Here is a 21,855-nt window from a genome sequence, read left to right as displayed (position 1 = left end):
TTTGGTTTATTCTTATATTTTAGTTGTCTTTGCTTTTAGATTATAATTTTTTGCTTAAATTTTACCAGAAGCTATTTGATTCATTTAATTATTTTTCTCTAATTTATACTGGTTGAGACATGTATGTGCCAGTTACTAACCTAGACTAACTTTTTTTTTTAAAGATTTATTTATTTATGCATACAAGAGCTGAGGTACAGGCCAGAGATGCAGGGGGTGAGAGGATCTACCAGAGACAGAGTGGGGAGCAAAACAGGCAGACTGACTGAATCACACTGCTGAGGGGAGCGGCAGATGAGACAGGAGAGGTCTGCTTCGCCATGTGGGTTGCTCCCTGGCTGGCTGGGGATTGAACTTGTGCTGCAGTGGCTGTGGATTGCTTCATAGTGCAGTGCTTAACCCCTTGTGCCACCAGGGAGGACCCTAGACTAACTTTTGATGCTTTTTCATTATTCTGTTTTACAATAGTAAGCCTTGCTTGATCTATATAACTTGGGTTTTTCTTTAGCTTGGGAAGATGGATTTTCATATTTTTTCTTTCTGCTTAATGTGTTCTAATCTATTTATTTGCAAATTCGTTATCCTATTGTTCTCTTTACTATTGTTTTTCCATTTCTATCATATTATATTGTTTTCCTCCCTTTATTCCTCTTTTGTATTTGGGAATGAGTATTCTCTAGTATGTGTTTTATATCACTGATTCAGTGTGTTGCAGTATGTCTTATGTGTTTGTGATGATGACTATGGTAGATTATATTCATTTATCATTTATTTACTTATCTACTTGTATTTACTTGTTTACTATGAAGATTCATTATTTTTTGATTTGCAGTAATTTACTTTCCCATGTCCTTATTCATTGCCATGTCACTTGAAGCACCTGCCTACTGCAACTGTTTACTTCCTTGCCTCGTAAACACTGAACTTAGCCAGAGGATATGATTTTGCTACTGGAATGTGAGGATGTATAATGTATTGAATGTGAGGGTGTATAATGTACACCACATACAACCAGAAACTTTAAAAATTGTATCAAGATATGTTTTAAAATTAATCTTTCCTGTTTTTTCTGTATCTTTTTTTCTGTATCTTTTCTGTATCAGAACATCATTGGCTTTATTTTTCTTCCAGTACTTTTTTGGGTGCTCCATATTAGGTTGCTTTCTTAATTTTAATCATTATGAAAATATGGAGTATTTACCAATGAACAGGGTAAATGGCTTCTCCTTGAATGTCCCCCACTGTTGATTTTAGAGATCTCCTTGGGCAGCGTAAGATGGGAGGCTAATTGATATATACAGCTCTGAGACAAACGTTAGCTTCTAGATGTCTTCCATTTAGTGGGACATTGCAGGTTGGTAAGGGGATGCCACCTCCAGCTGCTGCTGCTAGTCTGATTACTTACCCTAGATAAGTGTTCTGGTGTTCATTTTTTGGAAAGAATTAGCAATAAAAAGTATATCTGTTCTTATCATATGAGAATCTTCTCTCTAATGAATTAAAAAAGCAAGGTCTTAATTGGAGGTATTGTAGGAGTTAAGTATCTTTAGAAACCCAAAATATAGGATATGTAAATGCCAGTTTCAGCTGATCAGTATTAGGTACCTAGAACACAGATTTAAAAAGATTTTGAGGCTGGACTCAGCGGATAAGTTTGCTTTGATCTACAGGCAGTGTTTAAAGTGGGTAGGTAGGTACAGCTATCCTTAGACTAAAGGCTCTTCAAGGCTCATCCCAGCTCCCAATATTCTGGGTTTTCTTTTTTTTTTAAGATTTATTTATTTATGCATACAAGAACTAGGGTACAGGCCAGAGGGGTTGGGGGTGAAAAGATTCACCAGAGACAGAGTGGGGAACAGAATAGGCAGACTGACTGAAATACACTCCTGAGGGGAGCAGCGGGTGAGTCAAGAGAGGTCTGCTGCACCATGTGGGTCACCTTCCTGACCGGGGATTGACCTTGTGCTGCAGTGGCTGAGGATAGGTTTCTAGTGCTGTGTCTTAACCCCTTGCACCACCAGGGAGATCCCTTTTTCTGGGTTTTCTTGATAGGCTTTTGTAACTGGATAACATCCTTTCTGTCCAAATGACTATTCAGTGTTATTAGGGAGGAAAGGAGATATGACTAGTCAGCTCAGAATCTGAAAGGAGAGTGGTGCATTATTAAGTGCTCCTCTGAATGGGACGAGGTTTCTTTGAGAACTCACTCCAATTTGAGCTTTAAAAAATAAATCATTTTCATCAAAAGGAAAAACAGGATGGCTCCTGATATTGTGCATATAAACCACAAGCCAGTGAGCCCATGTAGGGTTGGAATACCATTTGCTGGTACACCAGTGGGCATGGCCAAACTGGAAATAGCTGTTCCTGATTTGCAATAGAAAGTTACAGGTTTCTAACAGTTGTTTTATAATTATGTTAATATGTCACAGAAAAATTATTTTAGAAATTTATCCACTTCCCCATTTAGGATCTAAGACAAGAGTTTCTTGTTTCTGGGTTAACTTGGTTAATTCAGGCAATGAGATTTAATTTTCAAGAATCTTCTGGAGGAAATTACATGAGTCACTTTTCAGACTTGAGATTTTGTTATGAAAAATAAAGCCCCAGCTGACCATTGGCATTTTATCATCTTAAGCTTAAGAGTCTTTCCAAAGGGTCAGGGATATTTGCCTTAATTTGAAAAGCTTCTCAGATACAGGTTTAACACTAGTTTTCTTTCTCCACAACCTCTTTTCCTCACGCCATCACCCCAACACCCTTATATGCCTCACTTCAGAGAGCTACAGCATCTGTTGGGTCCCACTACCATGAATTTCTGCCCTCTAGCAAAGCAAAAATCACCAGTTTACAGTCATACTATTCCACTAAATATGATGAAAAAACTATTATTTTAGATGGTTTCTCAGAAACAATACCAAACGTGATTTTATTCACAATGTAGCCAGGCTCTTATGATGGAAAAGACATTTTTTATAGGGAAATCTATGAATATGACAGCAGCAATAAACAGCTGAAAATAATCTATGAGGCGTTTGCAAATTACCCCTTATGAGCTGTAGTGGTTGTGAAAGATAATTTGTGGTTCTCACAGAATACCCTGCAAATTGGGTCTTTCATCTGCAATGTTTTTTACAGTTAAAACATTTCATTTCTCGTATTAACAAATGATAACTCTGCATTTGTTCATCTAAACAATTTGATTTATGTATTTTTTTCTGTTCTGAGAGGCTGTTGATGTTTCAGGGTAATTATTTTCATTGCCAATTGCTGTTTGTGGTGACTGTAGGCAAAAGATAGGAATCTGAATATATGCATGCATCATTTTAATCATTTCTTTAAACACTACTCATAAAGCAGAAATCCATTTGCCTGAGTTATCATCTGTACTTAGAAATCTAATAGGACATGGGTGTTGACGAATGAGGATGCTCGCCAAGTTCAGGGTTTTCTGCGGTGTATTGAAAGCTCTCTCATGTAATCACTGTGGGCAGGGGGTCAGGGTTGACCTGAAGTGTCACCAAATCTCTGGCAGAGCAGCGTGCACTTGCAGTCTTAAATCACAGCCGTGAGAAGAAGCATGCGTTATTGGCCAGAGTCATTCCCAGCTTATGTAATATCTGTTCAAACTATCTCCCAGGGTCGTTTCCAGGATGACATGACGAATGCTCATGAAAACACCTCTCACCATGCATGGTATGCAGTGCAAACTCTGGAAACGTTAGGGGAAACAGGGACGACATATAAAAAGATCTTCTCAATTTCCTCTCTTACATTGCTTTTTTGGCCAGGACTCACAGTCCAGGAGAAGGGAAAGAAAGAATTTTTCACCTAGAAAATAACCAGTCCTTAGATGGGAGACCAGCCTTGCCCACTGAAGTAATACGGCATCTTAAAAAGGAGGTACCAGGGCCTGGAATGAAGGCCATACAAACCAGCTTTCACTAGGGTCTTTTAGATCTTAAAATGCATGTGAAATTTCCAATCTTCTTTTCAGCATAAATAACTTTATTTTAATATTCAGGTTGGGGTAGGGGGATTACCATCAAAGCTTAAGCTTCTTTCCCCAGAAAAATCATGTAGCAAAATTGCTGCTCTAAAAAGGTGGCAGATCTTTAGCCTGGGATGGGGGTGGTTGGGGGGAATGCAGAGGCCTACACAAGTAAAGAAGAGCTGTGGCAGCTATAGATGGCCTCTGTGGGGATTTGGGGTTCTCCGTATGTGTATTTACAAGATGGGCTCTGGTAGGTTCCTCTGGGTCTCCACTGCTGGGAAAGGCACAGGCCACATCAGACAGGGAGACAAAGCACCCCTGCATTTCTGGACCTCCCATTCACATTCCAGGTTAGGGAAGGGACTACTGATTTAGGATCGCAACCAGTTTTTACATGGCCTAAAGGAGTGAATGTAGAGCCAGTACCCTGAATGGCAAATGTGTTTTATCCTTTGAACCAATTCCAATTGATTAGTTCTGGTTGCCTACAGTGCTGTCTTAAGAAGGCATCTGTGGTTCATGGGGGCTCAGCTGGGAGGAGAGCTGGGATTGATTAGCGATGTCTGTCAAGGCCTCTGGAGAGACAGCTTGCCCTGTATTTGCTATTCACTGCTTTTAACAACTCTTTAACTCCTCTCTGTAAAATGATTTTAATACTAATAGGTGACTAAATATGTGGTGGCTCATCATGAGAGAGAGCAGGTAGATTCCACTTTAAGAAAACCTAGCATGAGAAAATGCAAATTTATAAATGCGTAAATCTGGAGCCAATTATTGCCATTATAGAAAGATTCCATGAAAGGTTCCTTTAAATAGCAAGCTCCCCTACTGCATTAAAATGATGATTCAATTTACAAAAATTCACTTTGCATGCAAGTCTTCAGGACCGTGTCTGCAGAGTAAAACAAGCCACACCTGATTTTTTCAAACCACCGCCTAAATAATGTTCAGGATGGCTGCTGCTGCATATCTCGAGTCTCTTGGTAATTCCTGCTCTCTTCAGGCTTCCTTCTTACTTCCTATCCCAGAGTGTTGAGTAGACAATCTGGGTGGTGGTCAACAGCTGCTGGCTTCCACCCTGCCACGGCTGCGTTTCATTAGTGGGTAAACTGATTGCTCCGAGTATGTTTATGTGTGGGTGTGGCTGTACAGGCCCGTGACTCTGTGCACTATGTATGGAGATACAGAGCCACACAAGCCATTATCTCGCTCTCAGCCCACCCTAAATTCATTCCTGCTGTGAGAGTTATAAATGGAAGGCTGCAATCGCCTGGTGGATATGGCCTTTTGGTAGTATCTGCCCTGAATTCTGGCTCCCCATCCTCATTGTGTTTGTTTATATGTTATTTACCTTTGCATCAGAAAACTTCCCCAGACTCTGGGTCTGAGTCCCATTATCCAGACATGGAACCCTCCTCTTCCTCTGTGGCCTAGAAAGCCCCAAATGGTTTTCTGATTTAGAAAATTAAATATAATCTGACTCTTGTGGCAAGCTCCGAAATTCCCAACCAACAGACGCTCCCATTAAATATATAACATACACAACATCTAAAAGTATCACCGATCTAGCATGAATTTGAATTATAGAGGCATTCAGTGCCCCACGGGTAAGATCACCAGTCTCTTCCCAGGCACTCAAAATCGGGCAGTTTTCCAGTGGACCATAAAGCTCCCAGGAATGCTGACTGGCACGTGTGTTTGAGTTTCTGTTGCTCTGTAAAAGCAACTTAATTCAAGAAAAGTACCTGAAAGACATGGCATCTTCCCCCACATAGAAAAGTTGCAATAACTTCTCAGGCACAGAGCACAAGTATCTCTATTTCATCTATGGTATTTTAAGAGTCTCAACATGAATTTCTTCCCAGGAATATTTTTTTAAAGACTCATCTTTTGTTTTTGTTCTTTTTCATCTCGCAGAAAGCACAACGAGGCAGTGACAGTGAACTTCAGCTGTACTCGGGCATGCTCTTCTGCCCTGAAATGATTATTCCTATTTTAGATGAAAGCTCTCAGGCTGGTGAACTGTCAAATAGCCTTTTCCCTTCTGTCTTTGCTGGCTCACTGGGTGGAGCCAGGGGTCCTCTGTGGCCCTGGGCTGTAAGGGCCGCGTAGGTGCAGCCATAAATGGTGGAGGCCAGCATCATTAGACACACGACCCCACACACGACCCCCGTAATGACAACAGTGGCCACAGCGTGACGAAGGTTGGCCGGCCTCGCTTTGGGATTGAGCTGACATTCCGAGTGACTGTCAGGGAGCCCTGGGACAGCCTGGGGGGAGGAGCCTGGTTGTAGGCCCCCTGAGGACTCCAGGTTTGGGGAAGCAAAAGGGCAGGGCTGGTACAGCTCGTGAGGGATTTGAAGGAGGTCCTTTCCCGTCCAGGAATCTGGTGACACGCAGATGACACCGTCCATTACTCCCCCTTGAAAAGACAAAAGCAGCAGATGATAACAGAGCCAGATACAACTGAGTTCCCAAATCCTCAGCCTGCAAACACACAGGCAGATGGAATTTATAAAGCACCTTATTTTTTTTTTTCTGGAGTCAAAGAACTTAACAACCATATTTTATGATTTTAGATTTTTTAAATTGGCTCAATGCTAAAAATGCCACACACAAAATTGGCAATTATGTATGACCAAGCATTCATTAGAAGTCAGGTTACCTTTACCTTATAAATGCTGGGGGGAAAACAATGCAAAAGCTGATGAGACGGGGCACTGGAGGCCAACCTGAGGTGCTGTTGCCAACAACTTTCCTGCCACTCACAACCCTAATGAACCCCACCAGACAATAAATCTATTGTGCCTGATTCCCACTGGAAATCTAAACTAAACTAAAAAAAAACACACACACACACAACAACAACAACAAGTGTCCACTGTTGCGATGTTATGTGCTAATTACAAAAACCTTATGTGTCTACGAACACTTCAGTGAAGCCAAATGGGGAGGTGGAATGGTCTTTTGAGTGTTGTGTGTGTCTGAAGATTTGACAAGTGATATTATAGTTTGTGGGATTAAGTACAATTAATGTGTCTCCTCAGGCCTCTAAACATTTACTACTTCAAGTACCAAACTTTCCAATGAGCTATTAGACCCCGTTTCCATTCTCTATAAGGTGATTGATTTCTTCAGGTATGTAGACGACTGCTGTTTGGGGTGGAGGGGTCAGGAGGGAAGTGAATACCTAATAAATCTTTTCTAGAAAGAGCTCTGGGATAGTAGAATCTGTTCTGGTTTAGTTTGACCACTAACTTCAAGCAAATAAACAAAAAATGTTTTGCCATACAAGCATCATATTTTCTTCTGACTTGACATTTAACAAAACTCTTAGATAAGTCCTCACAACTCCACTGTAATAAGTCATTCTTGTCCAAAATCTCCCAGGTCAGGGCCTCCCTGGTGGTGCATGGGGTTAAGTCTCAGCATGATGAAGCTATCTGCACCTGCTGTAGCATGAGTTCTATCCCCGGCCAGGGAGGTGACCCACATGGTGCAGCAGACCTCTCCTGTCTCGCCCACTGCTCCCTTCAGCAATGCATTTCAGTTAATCCACCCTTTCTGTTCCCCACTCTGTCTCTGGTGAATCCTATCACCCTCTGGACCTCTGGCCTGTACCCCAGTTCTTCTATGCATAAATAAATAAACTTGAAACACACACACACACACACACACACACACACAGAAGAAATAGATGGATGCACCAAAATCCAAACCAGCCCTCCTTGATCCTAGTTTTCATTCCCTACATTTGCTATCTCCCTCTATGTCCTCCTCTTGGGAACATTCTGAAGTCAATGGAGTTCACACATGATCCTCAATAAAGACCTTTGACAAGATCCTCCCACTCCCATGACCTGTAACTTAGGTAACCCCTGCTGCCGAAAACACCACCCCCCGAGACAATTGTGGATTCTGGCACTATTCTTAGCCAAGCTAGATTGGAGATCCTTTGTATATACCATAGAATTATGAAATTATATCAAGATAGCACTTGAGCATTTTATAAATAGTCTCAGATTCATTCTATCTGAGCCTTCTAAACCAAGGCCTACATGACCCTATTAGTAAATGGGACCATTTTGCAGTCTCCCAGGGCACCCCTGGGTTAGTGGATATGGTTCAATTCAACCCACACCCTTTTCCTGCCACTAGTTGAAACTGAGTCACCTATTTCCACAGTTTCTTTGGGCCCCTCCTGGTGCTGGCTTCTTAATACATCCCCAGAAGCAAGAATCTCAGTAAAACAGAAGGAGGAATTTGTCTACTTTACTGAGATGTGTGAGACCAAAAGTACAGTGTGGCTGCTCTGGATGAATCCAAGTCGACAGTGGGCTGTGCTGTGACTAAAGACCCCTGTCTCATGGAAACACTTCATATCTCTGCCTGTGGGGTTGTTGTTAAGGCAAAAATACAGAAATGCAGCATGGGGCCTTGAGCAGAAGGCAACCCAGACAACAAAGACTGAGGCTTCTGCCAGGGGAAGAAATTCTGCCTGCCATGGAAAGGGCAACTCCATCAGCCTACTTGTACCCGGACTGGGTTGGTTCACCCAAATGCTGCATCATTTTTCTCCTATCCCAAGCTTCCTGCTGCTTAATATTAGGGTGAGAAGCATGGCCTCAGGACCCAGAGCAAAGGAAATACACAGGCTAGAGGCTGGGGCCTGGTGGGGGCCTGGCTCCATGGCCTCCAGTACAGCCTCATCCTCAGTTAGAATTCACCTCCCACCTACCTCTCTACCACAGTCTCTGCAGCCATGACCCGGGAGGCAAATCTGCTGATGACTGCCTGAGGATCCCACTCCCTCTGGCTTCATGGAAGCTGACAACACAAGATGCTCCAGCTTGCCCAGCACTTATTTCTCCCCATTGGCCAGTAGTTGTTCTTAACTGCTGTCTTAGAAGAAATTGATTTCAAATCTTGAGTCTCACCATTACTGAGCTGTGTGACCCTGAGCAAATTACTTGACCATTCTGTGCCTTTGCTTTCTCATCTGGAAAGTGGGAGAAGGGGATAATAATGAAATTCACCTCAAAAGATTTCCCTGAGGAGCAGTTGGATAAAGTATGTCAAGTATTTAGCACAATGCCTAAGCAGAGTAAATGTTTAATACCCTTAGATATTAGCATAGATGATTTGTTTACATATGAACAGAGAGAGGACTAGTAGTTACCAAATTAATTGCATGTTTTGTGGAGGAGACATTATCAGGTCCTCACCAAAGCACAATTTTCCCACAGGAAGGCTAAATGTCTCCACCCTCTGTGGTCAGACAGAGGCCACCTGACTGAGTCGGCCAGCGGAACCAATGAACACCACTTCAGGCCACAAAACCACCTGCTTGATCCCCCACGCATTTTATTGCCATTTGGTGTGACCTTAGAGTTCACATGTTAAGGATTTTTTCTAAATTAGGTCTTGGCAAATATCAGATCCCTTATTTCCTTTATTCAATACATCAAGTAGATTGTCTCCACATTTCACATCCATCAGTTTTTTCTAGTTACATTGGGACACTGAGGAATTGTTATCCCAAGCCAGTGTTACCTTTCTCCTGAAAAACACTACTGCCTATGTACACCAGCTCTGCCAGGCGGGCATGTGGGCTGTGTCTGGGGATGTGAGATCAGAAGGGCCCTATGAACTCCCTGACTTGACTCTTCCACCTGGTGACATCGAGAGCCTGTGAGGCGCATTCATCAGCAAGAGGAAGCTCCAGCCCTGTGTTGATTCTAGTGTCTTCATATGAGAACTAGTTTTGTCAAGAAATGTTCTTTTTTTCCTTAAAAAAAAAATATTTTATTTATGCATCCAAGAACTGGGGTACAGGCCAGAGGTGGAGGGATGAGAGGATTCACCAGAGACAGGATTCACCAGACTGACTGAAATACACTGCTGAGGGGAGCAGTGAGTGAGACAGGAGAGGTCTGCTGTGCCATGTGGGTAGCTCCCTGCCCGGGGATCGAACTTGTGCTGCAGTGGCTGCAGATAGCTTGATAGTGCTGAGACTTAACCCCTTGCGCCATCAGGGAGACCCAAGAAATGTTCTAGTTTGATGAAAACTGTCTTTCTGTGATGATGTGGCTTACACTTGCCATTTAGTCTGGAACACATTTGCTACCTCACCTCTAGATGCCAACAGTTTTACTTGCAACCTCTGTAAGAAAGACTTGCCATATTATGTCTCCAGTTGAAGGTCAACTCGAACATGAGCTGGTTGGGGGTAATACTATTTGCTCTTGTATTGTTGAGTTCAATACTGTATATTTGAATTCACTGGTACTTTGACCCACTTCCTTCTATGTAATTGCTGAGACCATCCAGTCCTACTGCCTCCCTAATTCATGTTGGTAGTTCTGACATCTCCCTGAGTTATATGTTCAGTCACACTTCCACCAACTCAATAGCGCCCCCTGGGATTATAGTGAGTACCTCACACCTGAAACACCCAGAATTGAACCCTTGGCTTCTGCACCTCCCACAAGTATTCACCCACTTCCCTCATCACCCAGTCTGCCCCTTATCAGCTATTGGCATCACCATTTATCTGGTTCTTCCTACAAAACCAAACAAAATTGCATTTCCCTTCAATAACTCTATTTTCTTCATGTCCAACTACGACCAACCAGCACTTTCTGTCAGATTGATGTTCCACATTAGCCCCGAGTAGATCACTTCTCACCACCCAGTTTGGGCCACTAGCATCCCCTCCCCAGGTGACTAAAATCACATTCTCCCTCATTCTCCTGCTCCTGCAGCCTTCGTTCTGCTCTCCCTGGAGTCACCAGAGTGACCTTTTAATCTGATTATTTTGTTCCCCTGACTGAAATTCTTCCAGAGATTTCCATCTTACCTAAAATCAAATTTGAGCATCTCAGCCTGCACTGCCTGTTCTGGCATGACCTGGCCCCGAGTACTTGTGTTGCCTTATCCTTGCTCTCTGGTTCCCTTTCTCTGTTCTGGCCACTTGTTTATCTCTTTTTTGTCCCTCGGTCAAACCTATCTTACTCCCTGGTCAGGCCCTTGACATGCTGTCTTTCCCCCCTATTCTCTCTCCTCATTGTTCACTTTCTGCTCACCCATGTCACTTTCATGGAGAAGCCCTTCCCTGCCCATCCTCTCTAAAGCAGACCCTTGCCCCCACCCTCTCCCCTTCTTCTAGCATTAATTTTTATCGGAGAATGAATAGTTGTTATCTTGTTTAATCTGTTTCTACTATCAGAATGTAACCTCTGTGATGGCAGGGATTGTTTCTGTTACTGATTTTTGCTCAGTGCCTAGAACCATAAGTGGCACTCAAATATAGAAATGAAGGAATGAATGATGCCTGAAAGTCAGGAGGAAAGAAGTGCTGTGATATAGAAAATAGAAAACAGGCCCAAGATTCAGAAGCCAATCTGTCCTGTCTGTGCTTCTACTCTATGACCTTGGATATATCATTAAGCCTCTCTGGGCCTCTGTTTCCCATTGATAAGTGGCTGGCATTAAGTTAGAAAGGGTTGGAAAACTTTTCTGTAAAGGACCAGATAGTAAATATTTTAAGCTTTGCCATACAGTCTGTTTCAGCTTTTCAACTTTACCCTTATAGCAAAAAGCAGCCACAGACAAGACATAATAAATGGACGTGGGTAAGTTCCAATGAAAATTTATTTACAAAACCAGCAGGTGGGCTGGATTTCACTGTTGGGCTGGTTTACTGAACCTAGGGTGATTTTCAGGGCCCCTCATTTTTCAGATTCTAGGATCTCTCGCTTTGTTTTTGATACCTGATTAAAGAAATAGCATGTGACTTTAGAGAGGAGGAAATATTGCGTCCAATTTCAGTGACAGTGGTATTTGCTAAAACAGACAGGGATAGCTGTCAAAAGGATAGAAGCAGACAAAGAGTAGGAAAGGTCCCCAGGAGAGATAGCCATGCCCTGCTTCCATCTCACTGAAAATTGGCACTTGGTGCCACTTTGAAGTTGAGAGGCTATTGGGTAGCAATTGAATTCCCCTCCTCCTTAAGGGTCTATAGATAACTTGTTGTTTTTTGTTAATTAAAAAGGCGGGAAGTTATCTCTATGAATCATATTTGTAGATGAATTTAAAAACCTGAATTTAAACACCCCCAAATGACTCACTTGCCTCTTGCCATACCATGAAATGACATCAATGTGAAAAAGCTTACCCCGGCCCCTGCACACTCCCCAGCATTCCTTCTAATACAGAGAACAGATGCAGTCCATCCTAGACTGGTAAGACACAGATGGCAGTTTCCAAATAGACATTACTGACCTTTATAGATAAATTTCTCCAGCCAGAGTTTAAGACCGAGCAAGTGGCAATTGCATTTCCAGAGGTTGTCCTTAAGAAATAAAAGCCTCACCCTGGGCATGGATTCTAGGAGGGCTCGATCAAGCTGCTGAAGCTGGTTTTGCTGAACTGCAAATACAGTTAGGTTCTTCCAGGGTCCTCCCAGGGATGTGGGAAGGTGACTTAGGTTGTTTGATGACAGATCAAGCTCCTTCAATTGTGGGAGGGAATGGAAAACTCTACTTTCCAGGGAATGCAAAGAGTTCTGGGTTAGGTTTAAGACCTGCAGCTGCCGAAGTCCATGGAACACTCCAGGAGCCAGATGTGAGAGGGAGTTGTTGTACAAGTTCAAGGCGGTGAGCTGTGGCACTGACCTAAATGCAAACGCAGGAAGTTGGTGTATCTGGTTATCTTGTAAGAGCAGCGTTTGTGTCTGAGGAGGCAGGTCAGAAGGGATTTCAACCAGGCCCTGCCGGCTGCAGTCCACAGACCTGGACGACAAGTGACAGTGGCATCTCTCTGGGCAGCCACACGCCACCTGGAGCAGGAAAATCCCACTTGCGAGCAGGAGCATTTCCCCTGTGACAAACAGGAAGAGATCAGGATAAGAGTCACTCTGTACACGATGCTTGTATTTGTTCCCCGTTGGGTCCACTGGTATTGTGATTTGGAGCCAACCTCTCTCTCTGCAACCCAGAAGAGTTTCCATTATTCACCATCTTAGGTAGAACCGGCTGAACTGGGTGCATCTCTAGTGTCAATAAATAAGGCAAACTCTGCCAACTATGGTCAGAAGCCCTAGAAAAGATGCTTTCTCAGTAGAAGACAAGATTGAAGGATATCAGATAGAAAGGTGAAAAAAATCTTTTTGGAGACATGTGCCCTTTGTAGGGTGTGGCAGAATTATCTGGGCTGAAAGTTTAGAAGTGTGATGCTAAGTTCAGTGAGTCACATGGGTTAAAGTATGCTTAAGATCAGTGCTGTCCAACAGAGCTCTCTGTGGTGGCGAAAATATTCTATGCCCTGTATCTGCTGTTCACTAATGTAGCCATCATCTCTGTGTGGCTCCAGGTTTCACCCAGGGATGTGGGAAGGTGACTTAGGTTGTTTTGATGACAGATCAAGCTCCTTCCGTTGCGGGAGGGAATGGAAAACTCTACTTTCCAGGGAATGCAAGGAGTTCTGGGTTAGGTTTAAGAGCTGCAATGGGATCTGCAATGACCCTGAAATGGGACAGTTGCACAAAGGAACTGAATTTTCATTTGCCCCTAATTTTAATTCATTTTAAATTAAATAGTTATATGGTGCTTGTGGTTACCCTGTTGGGTAGAACAGGTGTGAAGCATTCCTGCATATTGAGGTCCATCGTTACAGGTGTAGTGGTCCCAGGAGTGATGATTATCTCTACTCCTATTTTTTTGAGAGATTTCAGAAACATAGAAAAGACCTATTAATAATATAATAAATTTCAATGCCCACATGCCTATAACAAAATTAAGTTTATCATTCATAGTTTGTTGTCTCTTTCATCTCTTTGTTCTTTTAACTCAGAAAGACAAGGTATTACTAGTACAGTTGCACTCCTTTGAGTAGCACCCAAGTCACATTTTCTGCCACAAACTCTTCTCCCCTGTCCCATTACTGAAAGATCCCTCTAGGCCTTTTAAAATCAACACAATAATAACAACTCTAACAACCATGTATTTGAGCCAGACACCAATCTAAGTGCCACATACTTAATATACATATTAATCAATGGGCATATTAATTAAACTTCATGTTACTTTATTAAATCCTTATAGCCTTATAAGTCTAGTTCTATTATCACCATTTTAAAAGTGAGGAAACTGAGGCACAGGGAAGCTAAACCATTTGCCTAAGGTCACACAGGTAATAAGCAGTGGAGTGATGATTTTAACTTAGGCAGTCTGCTTCCAGAATCTCTCACGGTTCTTACCTGCTTAATGACTGTTAAGCATACATACCATACATACCATACTATTTATGCATACATACCATACTATTCTTAGTGTTTTTTTAAAGTAATTAAATATAAGCATAAGCATGTTTTATTTCACAGTCTACTGTAATCACTCAAAACTGATGTAGCCATAGGGATATGAGGAGAGCCCATTTATTCCTTTGAAGGGCTGTAGAATATTCCGAGGGGAGACCATGCAAGATAGGTTAGCCTCTCTCTCGCTGGCATTTGCATTGTTGCAGTTTCCCTGCGTTACAAATGATGCGGCAAAAAACATCCCTGCCCAGACTTCCCTGACCCTATGGAGATGTGGGATAGAGTCTCCAGAATCAACAAGAGCCTCCGGCAGGGCACAGGGAAGATGCTGAGTTTATATTTACACACTGCTGAACCCTTTTCTAGAGTAGTTAGCTCACTCCCTTCTTTTTTCCTGAGACTTGAATTTCCAAATGTGGCAAACATCTGTCAAGGACATTTTGTTAAATTGGAAGAGGAATTCACAAGGCCACACAAATAATAGTTCGGACTCTAGATAGTTATTCAGTCATAAAGAAAGCTCTTAAAAGAGTTTCTTTGTGCGTTTGTTTGTTTGTTTGGGGCTGTAACTAAGGAAATTTACAGTGTGACTGTCAAGTGCACTGGAGCCTGTTTTCCTGGGTCCCTTGAATTCTCTGCGTCTGTGAACAGTGCTTTATAACTATAAGAAAGATGTTGGAGAGCCTTCTGAGGGAGATTCTGCTCAGATTATTTAGCTGAAGAGATGGAAAACATCATATTCCCCTCCCTCTTCCAAAATATGTAAGAGCAGAGCCTGTTTTCCTTTTTATAATTTTGCAAACAACCTAAGTGACTTTTTTAAAAGCCGCAATGTCTCACCATCAGAGATGAGGTGACACCCTGTACTTTTAACTGTGTCTTAAGCATTAATTAGCTGCAGGAAATCAAATCTTAAATCTCAAAATACATTTTCCACAGAATCCACTAATCTATTAATGAAAGACTTGTTTTTCTGAGACTATTAGCTAGTTTGTTCATTCTTTCTTTGCTCCCACTACCGAACCCCCAAGGGGAATGATCTATGAGCTCCAGCTTGAAGTACTGTGTTTCTATAAAATGACCTGCGATATGCTAACTGCATATCTCCATCCTGGCTGGGTAAATTTGCGCCTACCCCCACCCCTGCATCCCACATGGCACAGACAGAAATGCCCCTGCCAGAGTCACTCCTACATCTGTTTAGTCTTCTGAGAATAACAACTTGAAAATAGGACCCCACATATACCCATTTTGAGATATATCGCACAATCACATCTCATCTTTCATGACGGCATCACCACAGGCCTGCGCACTGAAGCGGCAGCTACCTTTACTTACTCGCAGAGCAGCAAATGGAGGGCATGGCAAGGTCGGTGCCCAGCTTTTCATTCACTTTCTCTGAATCCTGCTTGTGCTTTTCTTCAATTCAGAAAACAGTCGCTGCTTTCAGGAGACCAATTATTTAAGCAGTCCTTCCTCCGTCCCCATCTGGCTGGGATTGTTTTCCATAAGAGGCTCTTTTGATTGTGCCCCCTCTTCTTTCTTAACACATCGGCCTTCCCAAGATCATCTCTGCCGTCCCCATTCAGAGGACGAGTCACAGAAAGAATGTTTGTCAAACCTCAGTGAACAGCTGTAGCATTCAAACATGACCCCGATGGCTCAGTCTTTTTGATTATTTAATCTGCTTGAAGTCCCAGGCACCAAAATAAAACTGCCTTCTTAATCCGGCCGTGGCTTCTGAATTCTGTTGACTTATTAACCATGCCGTGTCAACCCGCATCGGGTTGGGGGTGCTGCACATGCATCTTGGTCCAGGGGTCTAGCACCAGAGCCAGTAGAGCATGTAATATGAGGACAAATTGGCCTGCTGGAGGCTGACACAGTTTCCACAATGTGCTCATTTGGTCACCGAAGGCTTATTCAGCCAACATCCGTGGGGATTAGCTGTGTTGACAGGGTCTTGATGCTCTGAAATTCATAGCCATGGTTTCCTTTAGTGGACATCACAACCTCTTCTCCCTGGTGCCACAAATACTCCTCAGCTGCTTCCTTGTTTCTCCCCGGCTCCCTCTCCACCCCCCGTTGAATTGACCTTTCGGTGTGCGTGACTTTGGAAATACTTCTCCATCTTTCATCGTTTCCCTGATGCTGAAGTTTGGCCCCTTCCTCATTTTTCACATATAAAGCTCTAAAGCCGCCCCTGTGAGCATCAGGCGTCAATGAACTGTGACTGTTCTCTAATTGAAGCTGTTGGGAACTTTCCCACCAGGGATTGGAACGTTTCTTTTTGCAAATCCCCTGCCATTTTCTGAGGTAGGGTTTCAATGCCTGGAGCTGCCCCTCCACACACCAAAATGTTCCACATGCCCACAGTGACTACATCTAAGGTTAAAACCATGCTTTCCTTAAGGCGCCATGTCGTGGAACCCCTGGTCCCAGGCAGCACGAAAGAGCAGGTGAGTGTGGGCTTTGGAATCAGATGGCACGCAGTCTCGCCATTCACCAGCCCTATGTTTCCGAGTAAGTGACTTGCCCAGGGGAAGCCTCATGTCTTCTCTACCACGGGGGTAACTGTCATGCTTGCTCCGTAAGATTGGTCTGAGGATTAGTAAATAAAGCAACACATGGCATGGCACGTAGGGTCTTACTTAGTAAGTGTCTCAATTACCTGTGGGAATGCCTTCCAGGACTGCCAAGCTGCTGGCTCTCAAACAGCAACCTTGACTTGATAGGCAGGAGGGAGGTCTGACAAAAGACATGGAAGCCTGGCCTTTCACACCACTACAGTGTGCAGAGGGAAGAGGCTCCTTGTGAATGAAGCTGAAAAATCAGATTGTAGGAACTCTCCAGTGGCGCAGTAGGTTGAGCAGTGCCCTGTGAAGCTGTCTGCAGCCTCTGCAATGCGGGTTCAATTCCCGGCCGGCCAGGGAGAGTCCCATATGGCGTGGCAGACCTCGCCTGCCTCGCCCGCTGCTCCCCTCAGCACTGTCTTTGGTCCGTCTGCCTGTTCTGCTCCCCACTCTGTCTCTGGTGAATTCTCTCACCCTCCCAAGCCTCTGAACTGTGCCCCAGTTTTTGTATAAATAAATAAAACTTTAAAAAAAATTAGATTGTGAGTATCTCAACCTGCTTTTGGGCAGCCCTTTCCCCCTTTGGCCATGCCCCTTCAGTCTGCCTGAACTGATAAACCAAGAAGAGCATCTGTGTAGTAAACCCCAAAAAGAATGGAGTGAGCAGCTCCTGTACCCCATTTAAGCCAGGAATACCCTACCTTTCCTCTTAATTGTTTTTCCATGGACTCTGCCAGGCTGGATCTCTTCCTGGGTGTACTGTCTCTAAATGAACTTTGCTTTGCTTTGCCCAGATGTGGCTTTGAGTTCTTTCATGACCATAGTCAAGAACCAAGGACCCCGAAACCTGGTAACAGGTCAGGTAGTAAATATTTAGGTGTCCAAGGCTATACTGTCACTACTCAACTCTGATATAGCACAAAACCAGCCACAAACAAACTCTGAATAATGGGGCTTGCCTGAATGCCATTAAAAATCTATTTACAAAAACAAGTGGAGGACTGGATTGGCCCACAGGCCAGCTTTCAAAACCTGCTCTAGCCACCCCATTCTCTAGCCATTTCTGTCACTGTCACCTGGGCCCTCCTCACCTCCCGCAACTGTCAGCCACCCAAACTCATACTGTCCAGTCTGACATATCCACCACCATGTCCTCTCATTTGTAAATTGAGGGGACTAGGAAGGATGATCTTTGAGACCCTCATGTGTCTAAAACCTCGTCATTCTGATCAGAATGCTTGAGTGGACTTGAGAGTTCATTACTTACAGACTTCAGAGGGACTTGGACAGTCAAACAATTTGAGTGTCTCTTTGGGGTAGCAGAACTACTTAGCTTTGTCCTGCAGGATCCAATGAGGGTCCAGAGCTCATGGACTTAGGTCTGAAAATGTTGAGTCTATAGACAGCACAGCTGATGCAGGAGGCCAGGACAGCACCTGGGAAGCTACCTATAGGCAAGGGCACATGGCTGTGTTCCTGGACAGACCACAGACTCTGAACCTCAGCTTCCCCATATGTAGATGCAGACAGTGTACCTCATAGGACATGGAAGCACAGATTGGATGCAGCAAGCAATTGAAAGTGAAGTAGCCTATGAGCAGTATGTATTCTTGGGCTGGCTGCTCCCTAGGCATATCCAGAGAACACCCACAGCTGATAGGTTTCGGAGCAGTGGCTTATTGTCCAAAGGGCCTTTGGTTCTATTGTGCTCGTGCTGCCTCTGACTTGTGACAAAAACATGGGCAGAGCACCCCAGAAGTGGAAGAGTCCAGGAGTGGAAAGCTCCCAGATGGAAGGACCTTTGCTGCAAGTCTGAGTGATTTATTCCATTTGACCTGGACCGGAGAACAAAGGGACGTGTGTGCTCTGCATTCTAATGCCTGCAGCACCTTCTCTCCCTCCCCCCTCGTCCCAGATCCCAGAAGTGCAAGATAACTGTGCATGAAGAGTAGCCAGGGCAGATGCCAGTGTCAGCCAGCCATGCCTCTCCCTAGAGGGAAGCCTCCACTCTGAGGGCCCCAGGCACCAAGATCCCTGCTCAAAAGTCCTGTCTCCTACACAGTATCTGCTTCTGGTCCACCCTCAGAATAATACTGATACTACTTCACACTGAGATTTCCAGAATTTCCTAGTTTATGCATATTGCCTAGGTGCTTTTCCCATTTTATTTTAGAATATTTACTAATATAAAGTGTTATATTGAACATTCCCCATCCCTCAAAAAAAAAAAAAAAAACTCAACATTTAAAATTGATGTCTTGAAATCCAGCAAATAAATAATATTTTTTTTCTCCCAGGTAATATAATTTTTTTAAAGCATAAGTTATGTCTAAGCGTGGGAGGATAGTCATAATGAATTTTTAGGTTAAACAAGGCAATATGAATAGGAATGTATATTGTATAACCTCATTTATGTTGGGAAAAAGTCAAAGATGGAAGGATTAGCCTTTTAGTGTGTTAGTTGGCGTAACCCTGAATAAGTGGGGAAAGGCAGCTACCGAACTGATAATTCTGATTACCCAGGGGGTTAGGAGTAATTTAAGAAGAAAAAAGGAAAATCAACTTTTTCTCTATATACCTTTGCATATCGAACTTGCTACAACAAACATGCATAACATCTGTAATTTAAGCGGAGAGATAACTTTTGATAAGTAGCAAGTAATAGGGACTAATACTTCATTTATTGGAATATTTGAGATGGCTTCTGCTTTAGTGACAGGAGGCTGCTTAGTGTAAACACAGCATCTCCAGAGCTCACCTTCCACTCCATGAGGATTAGCCCCAAAGATAACATCTGTTTTCTCTGCCAAGTGATCTGCACATGTGACTGGGCCTTAAAATGCATTGGTACATTTCTTCCATTTTAATGTTTGCTTTGGGGCTATCATGGGAAAGTCCACCCTCTTCCCCATCAGTGGGCCCCCATCCAAGTCAGGTGCTACAGTATCTGATGTGGGGGGAGGCACCCAGGGAGGATGCCCTGGGCACCACAAATCCACACAGAAATTTCACTTAATTGATTATGGAGGAAATTTGGCATTTGGAAAATATCCCCCCTAGGAATCATGGATGATCCAAATGGCACCCAGTTATGAAATTCATAAAGTTACTTTTAAAACCTCACCATTATTTCCTTTCTTCCCCCCTTTCTTCCTTCCTTTCTTTTCTCTTTCTCTTATCCTTTTCAATTTGGTCTTGTAAAGCATAGCAAGAGCACTAGGAATATGGTTAAAAATGGCAAATGTGTATCCACTTCTTTCATGCTTACAATGGGTCAGATTTTGCTAATGGTTTGTATCAGGTAAAGCAATGTAACTGCTATAACACATAACCTCCCAAATCTCTATTTTATCACAATTTTAGATAAGTTACTCTTATCACAGTCTAATTCAGGTTGAAGGGGGGGGTGGGGCAAACTTCATGATGTCCTTCAAGGACCCTGGCTTCTTCAACCTTGGTTCTCAGAGTCCTCAATACCACTTGGCTGATGGGACAAGAAGATGAGGATCAGACATGGGCCAGGCTGGAGATGGTACTTATCACTGCCATTTACGTTTCTTTGGCCAGAATTAAATCACTAACCCTAATAATTATCAGCAAGGGAAACTGAGAAATGTAGTTTGGGTGTGTGCCTTGGAAAAAGAGTTGTTGTTGGAGAGCATTAGCAGAATCTGCCTCCACATTTTATTTTTTTTCACTCTTTTTTAAAAAGATTTATTTATTTATGCATACAAGAACAGAGTTGCCGGGGGTGAGAGGACTCATCAGAGAGAGTGTGGAACAGAACAGGCAGACTGAAATATACTGCTGAGGGGAGCAGTGGGTGAGACAGGAGAGGTCTGCTGACCTCTCCTGTTAGCTTCCTGGCTGTGTGTTAGCTTCCTGGCTGGGGATCGAACTCTTGCTGCAGAGGCTGTGGATAGCTTCACAGTGCTGTGCTTAACCCCTTGCATCACGAGGGAGGCCCTGCCTCCACATTTTATTTGCATTAAAGGTGACACTAATATATAAGTTTAAGATGATCTTTTTTTATTTCTTTCCATAGTTTTTATGGCATCACCTACTATATTTATTAAATAAATATTGAATGTTGAATAAATGAATGAGAGAAAATTTAGTCATAGAGAAGTGATTTGTGCAACATCTCCCATGCCAGGTACAGCATTCAGAGAATCTAGTTGTATGTATCTTATGTCCTAAGTTGTCTTTTTATTTCATTTTTATTGAAGAAACATTGGTTTATATCATGATATATTGTTCAGGTGCCTAACTTTCTATTTTGACATCTGTTTGTACCACTAAACAAAAGTCTAGTTTTCATCCACCATCTTATAACTGACTCCTTCTACTTGATTCACTCACCCATGGCCCCTGCCCCTCTGGTAACCACAAATCTGTTCTTGTCTAAGAGTTTGTTTTTGTTTTGTGTATTCACATGCTTTGTTTCTTTATCTTCCACATATGAGTGAAATCATATGCTATTTGTCTTTCTCCATCTGACTTACTTAGCATAATATCCTCAAGATCCATCCACACTGTTGAAATGGCAAGATTTCATCTTTGTTTTTGAATAACTGAGCAGCATCCCGTTGTGTATCTGCACCACATCTTCATCCATCCATCCGTCGATAGGCATCTAGATTGTTTCCATATCTTGGCTGTTATAAACAATGCTACAGTGAACAAAGGAGTGCATATATCTTTTCAGAATAATGTTTTCATCCTCTTCAGATAAATACCCAGGAGTGGAATCACTGATCATGTGGTATTTCTAGCCCTAATTTTTTGAGGACCCTTCATACTGTTTCCCATAGTGGCTTCACCAGTTTACATTCCCATCAACAATGTACAAGGATTCCTTCCTCCCTACATCCTCACTAATACTTGTTGTTTTTTTATACTTTTGTGTGAGGTGATAACTCATTGTGGTTTTGATTGGCATTTCCCTGGTAATAGTGATGATGAACATC

General features: G+C 43.0%; 2 protein-coding genes across 2 annotated transcripts in view; one reads left to right on the top strand and one right to left on the bottom strand.

The window, feature by feature from the left end:
• The window catches only part of CACNA2D3 (calcium voltage-gated channel auxiliary subunit alpha2delta 3), a gene marked incomplete at both ends in the record, with an annotated part of 806,408 nt that overhangs the window by 669,017 nt on the left and 115,536 nt on the right, over positions 1-21,855 (top strand). The gene's annotated exons all lie outside the window — the stretch shown is intronic.
• Positions 6,004-12,915, bottom strand: LRTM1 (leucine rich repeats and transmembrane domains 1; the record flags this gene model as incomplete). The annotated part of the gene is made up of 2 exons (XM_084247389.1): positions 12,278-12,915; positions 6,004-6,416 (listed from the first exon to the last, which is right to left on the bottom strand). Exons 1-2 carry the CDS (start codon positions 12,867-12,869, stop codon positions 6,004-6,006), a joined length of 1,005 nt encoding a protein of 334 aa, XP_084103515.1. The 5' UTR covers positions 12,870-12,915.

The sequence above is a fragment of the Talpa europaea genome, assembly GCF_964194135.1.
Source record: "Talpa europaea genome assembly, chromosome: 11".
NCBI lineage: Eukaryota > Metazoa > Chordata > Mammalia > Eulipotyphla > Talpidae > Talpa > Talpa europaea.
This window is presented reverse-complemented; position numbering and strand designations above follow the sequence as displayed.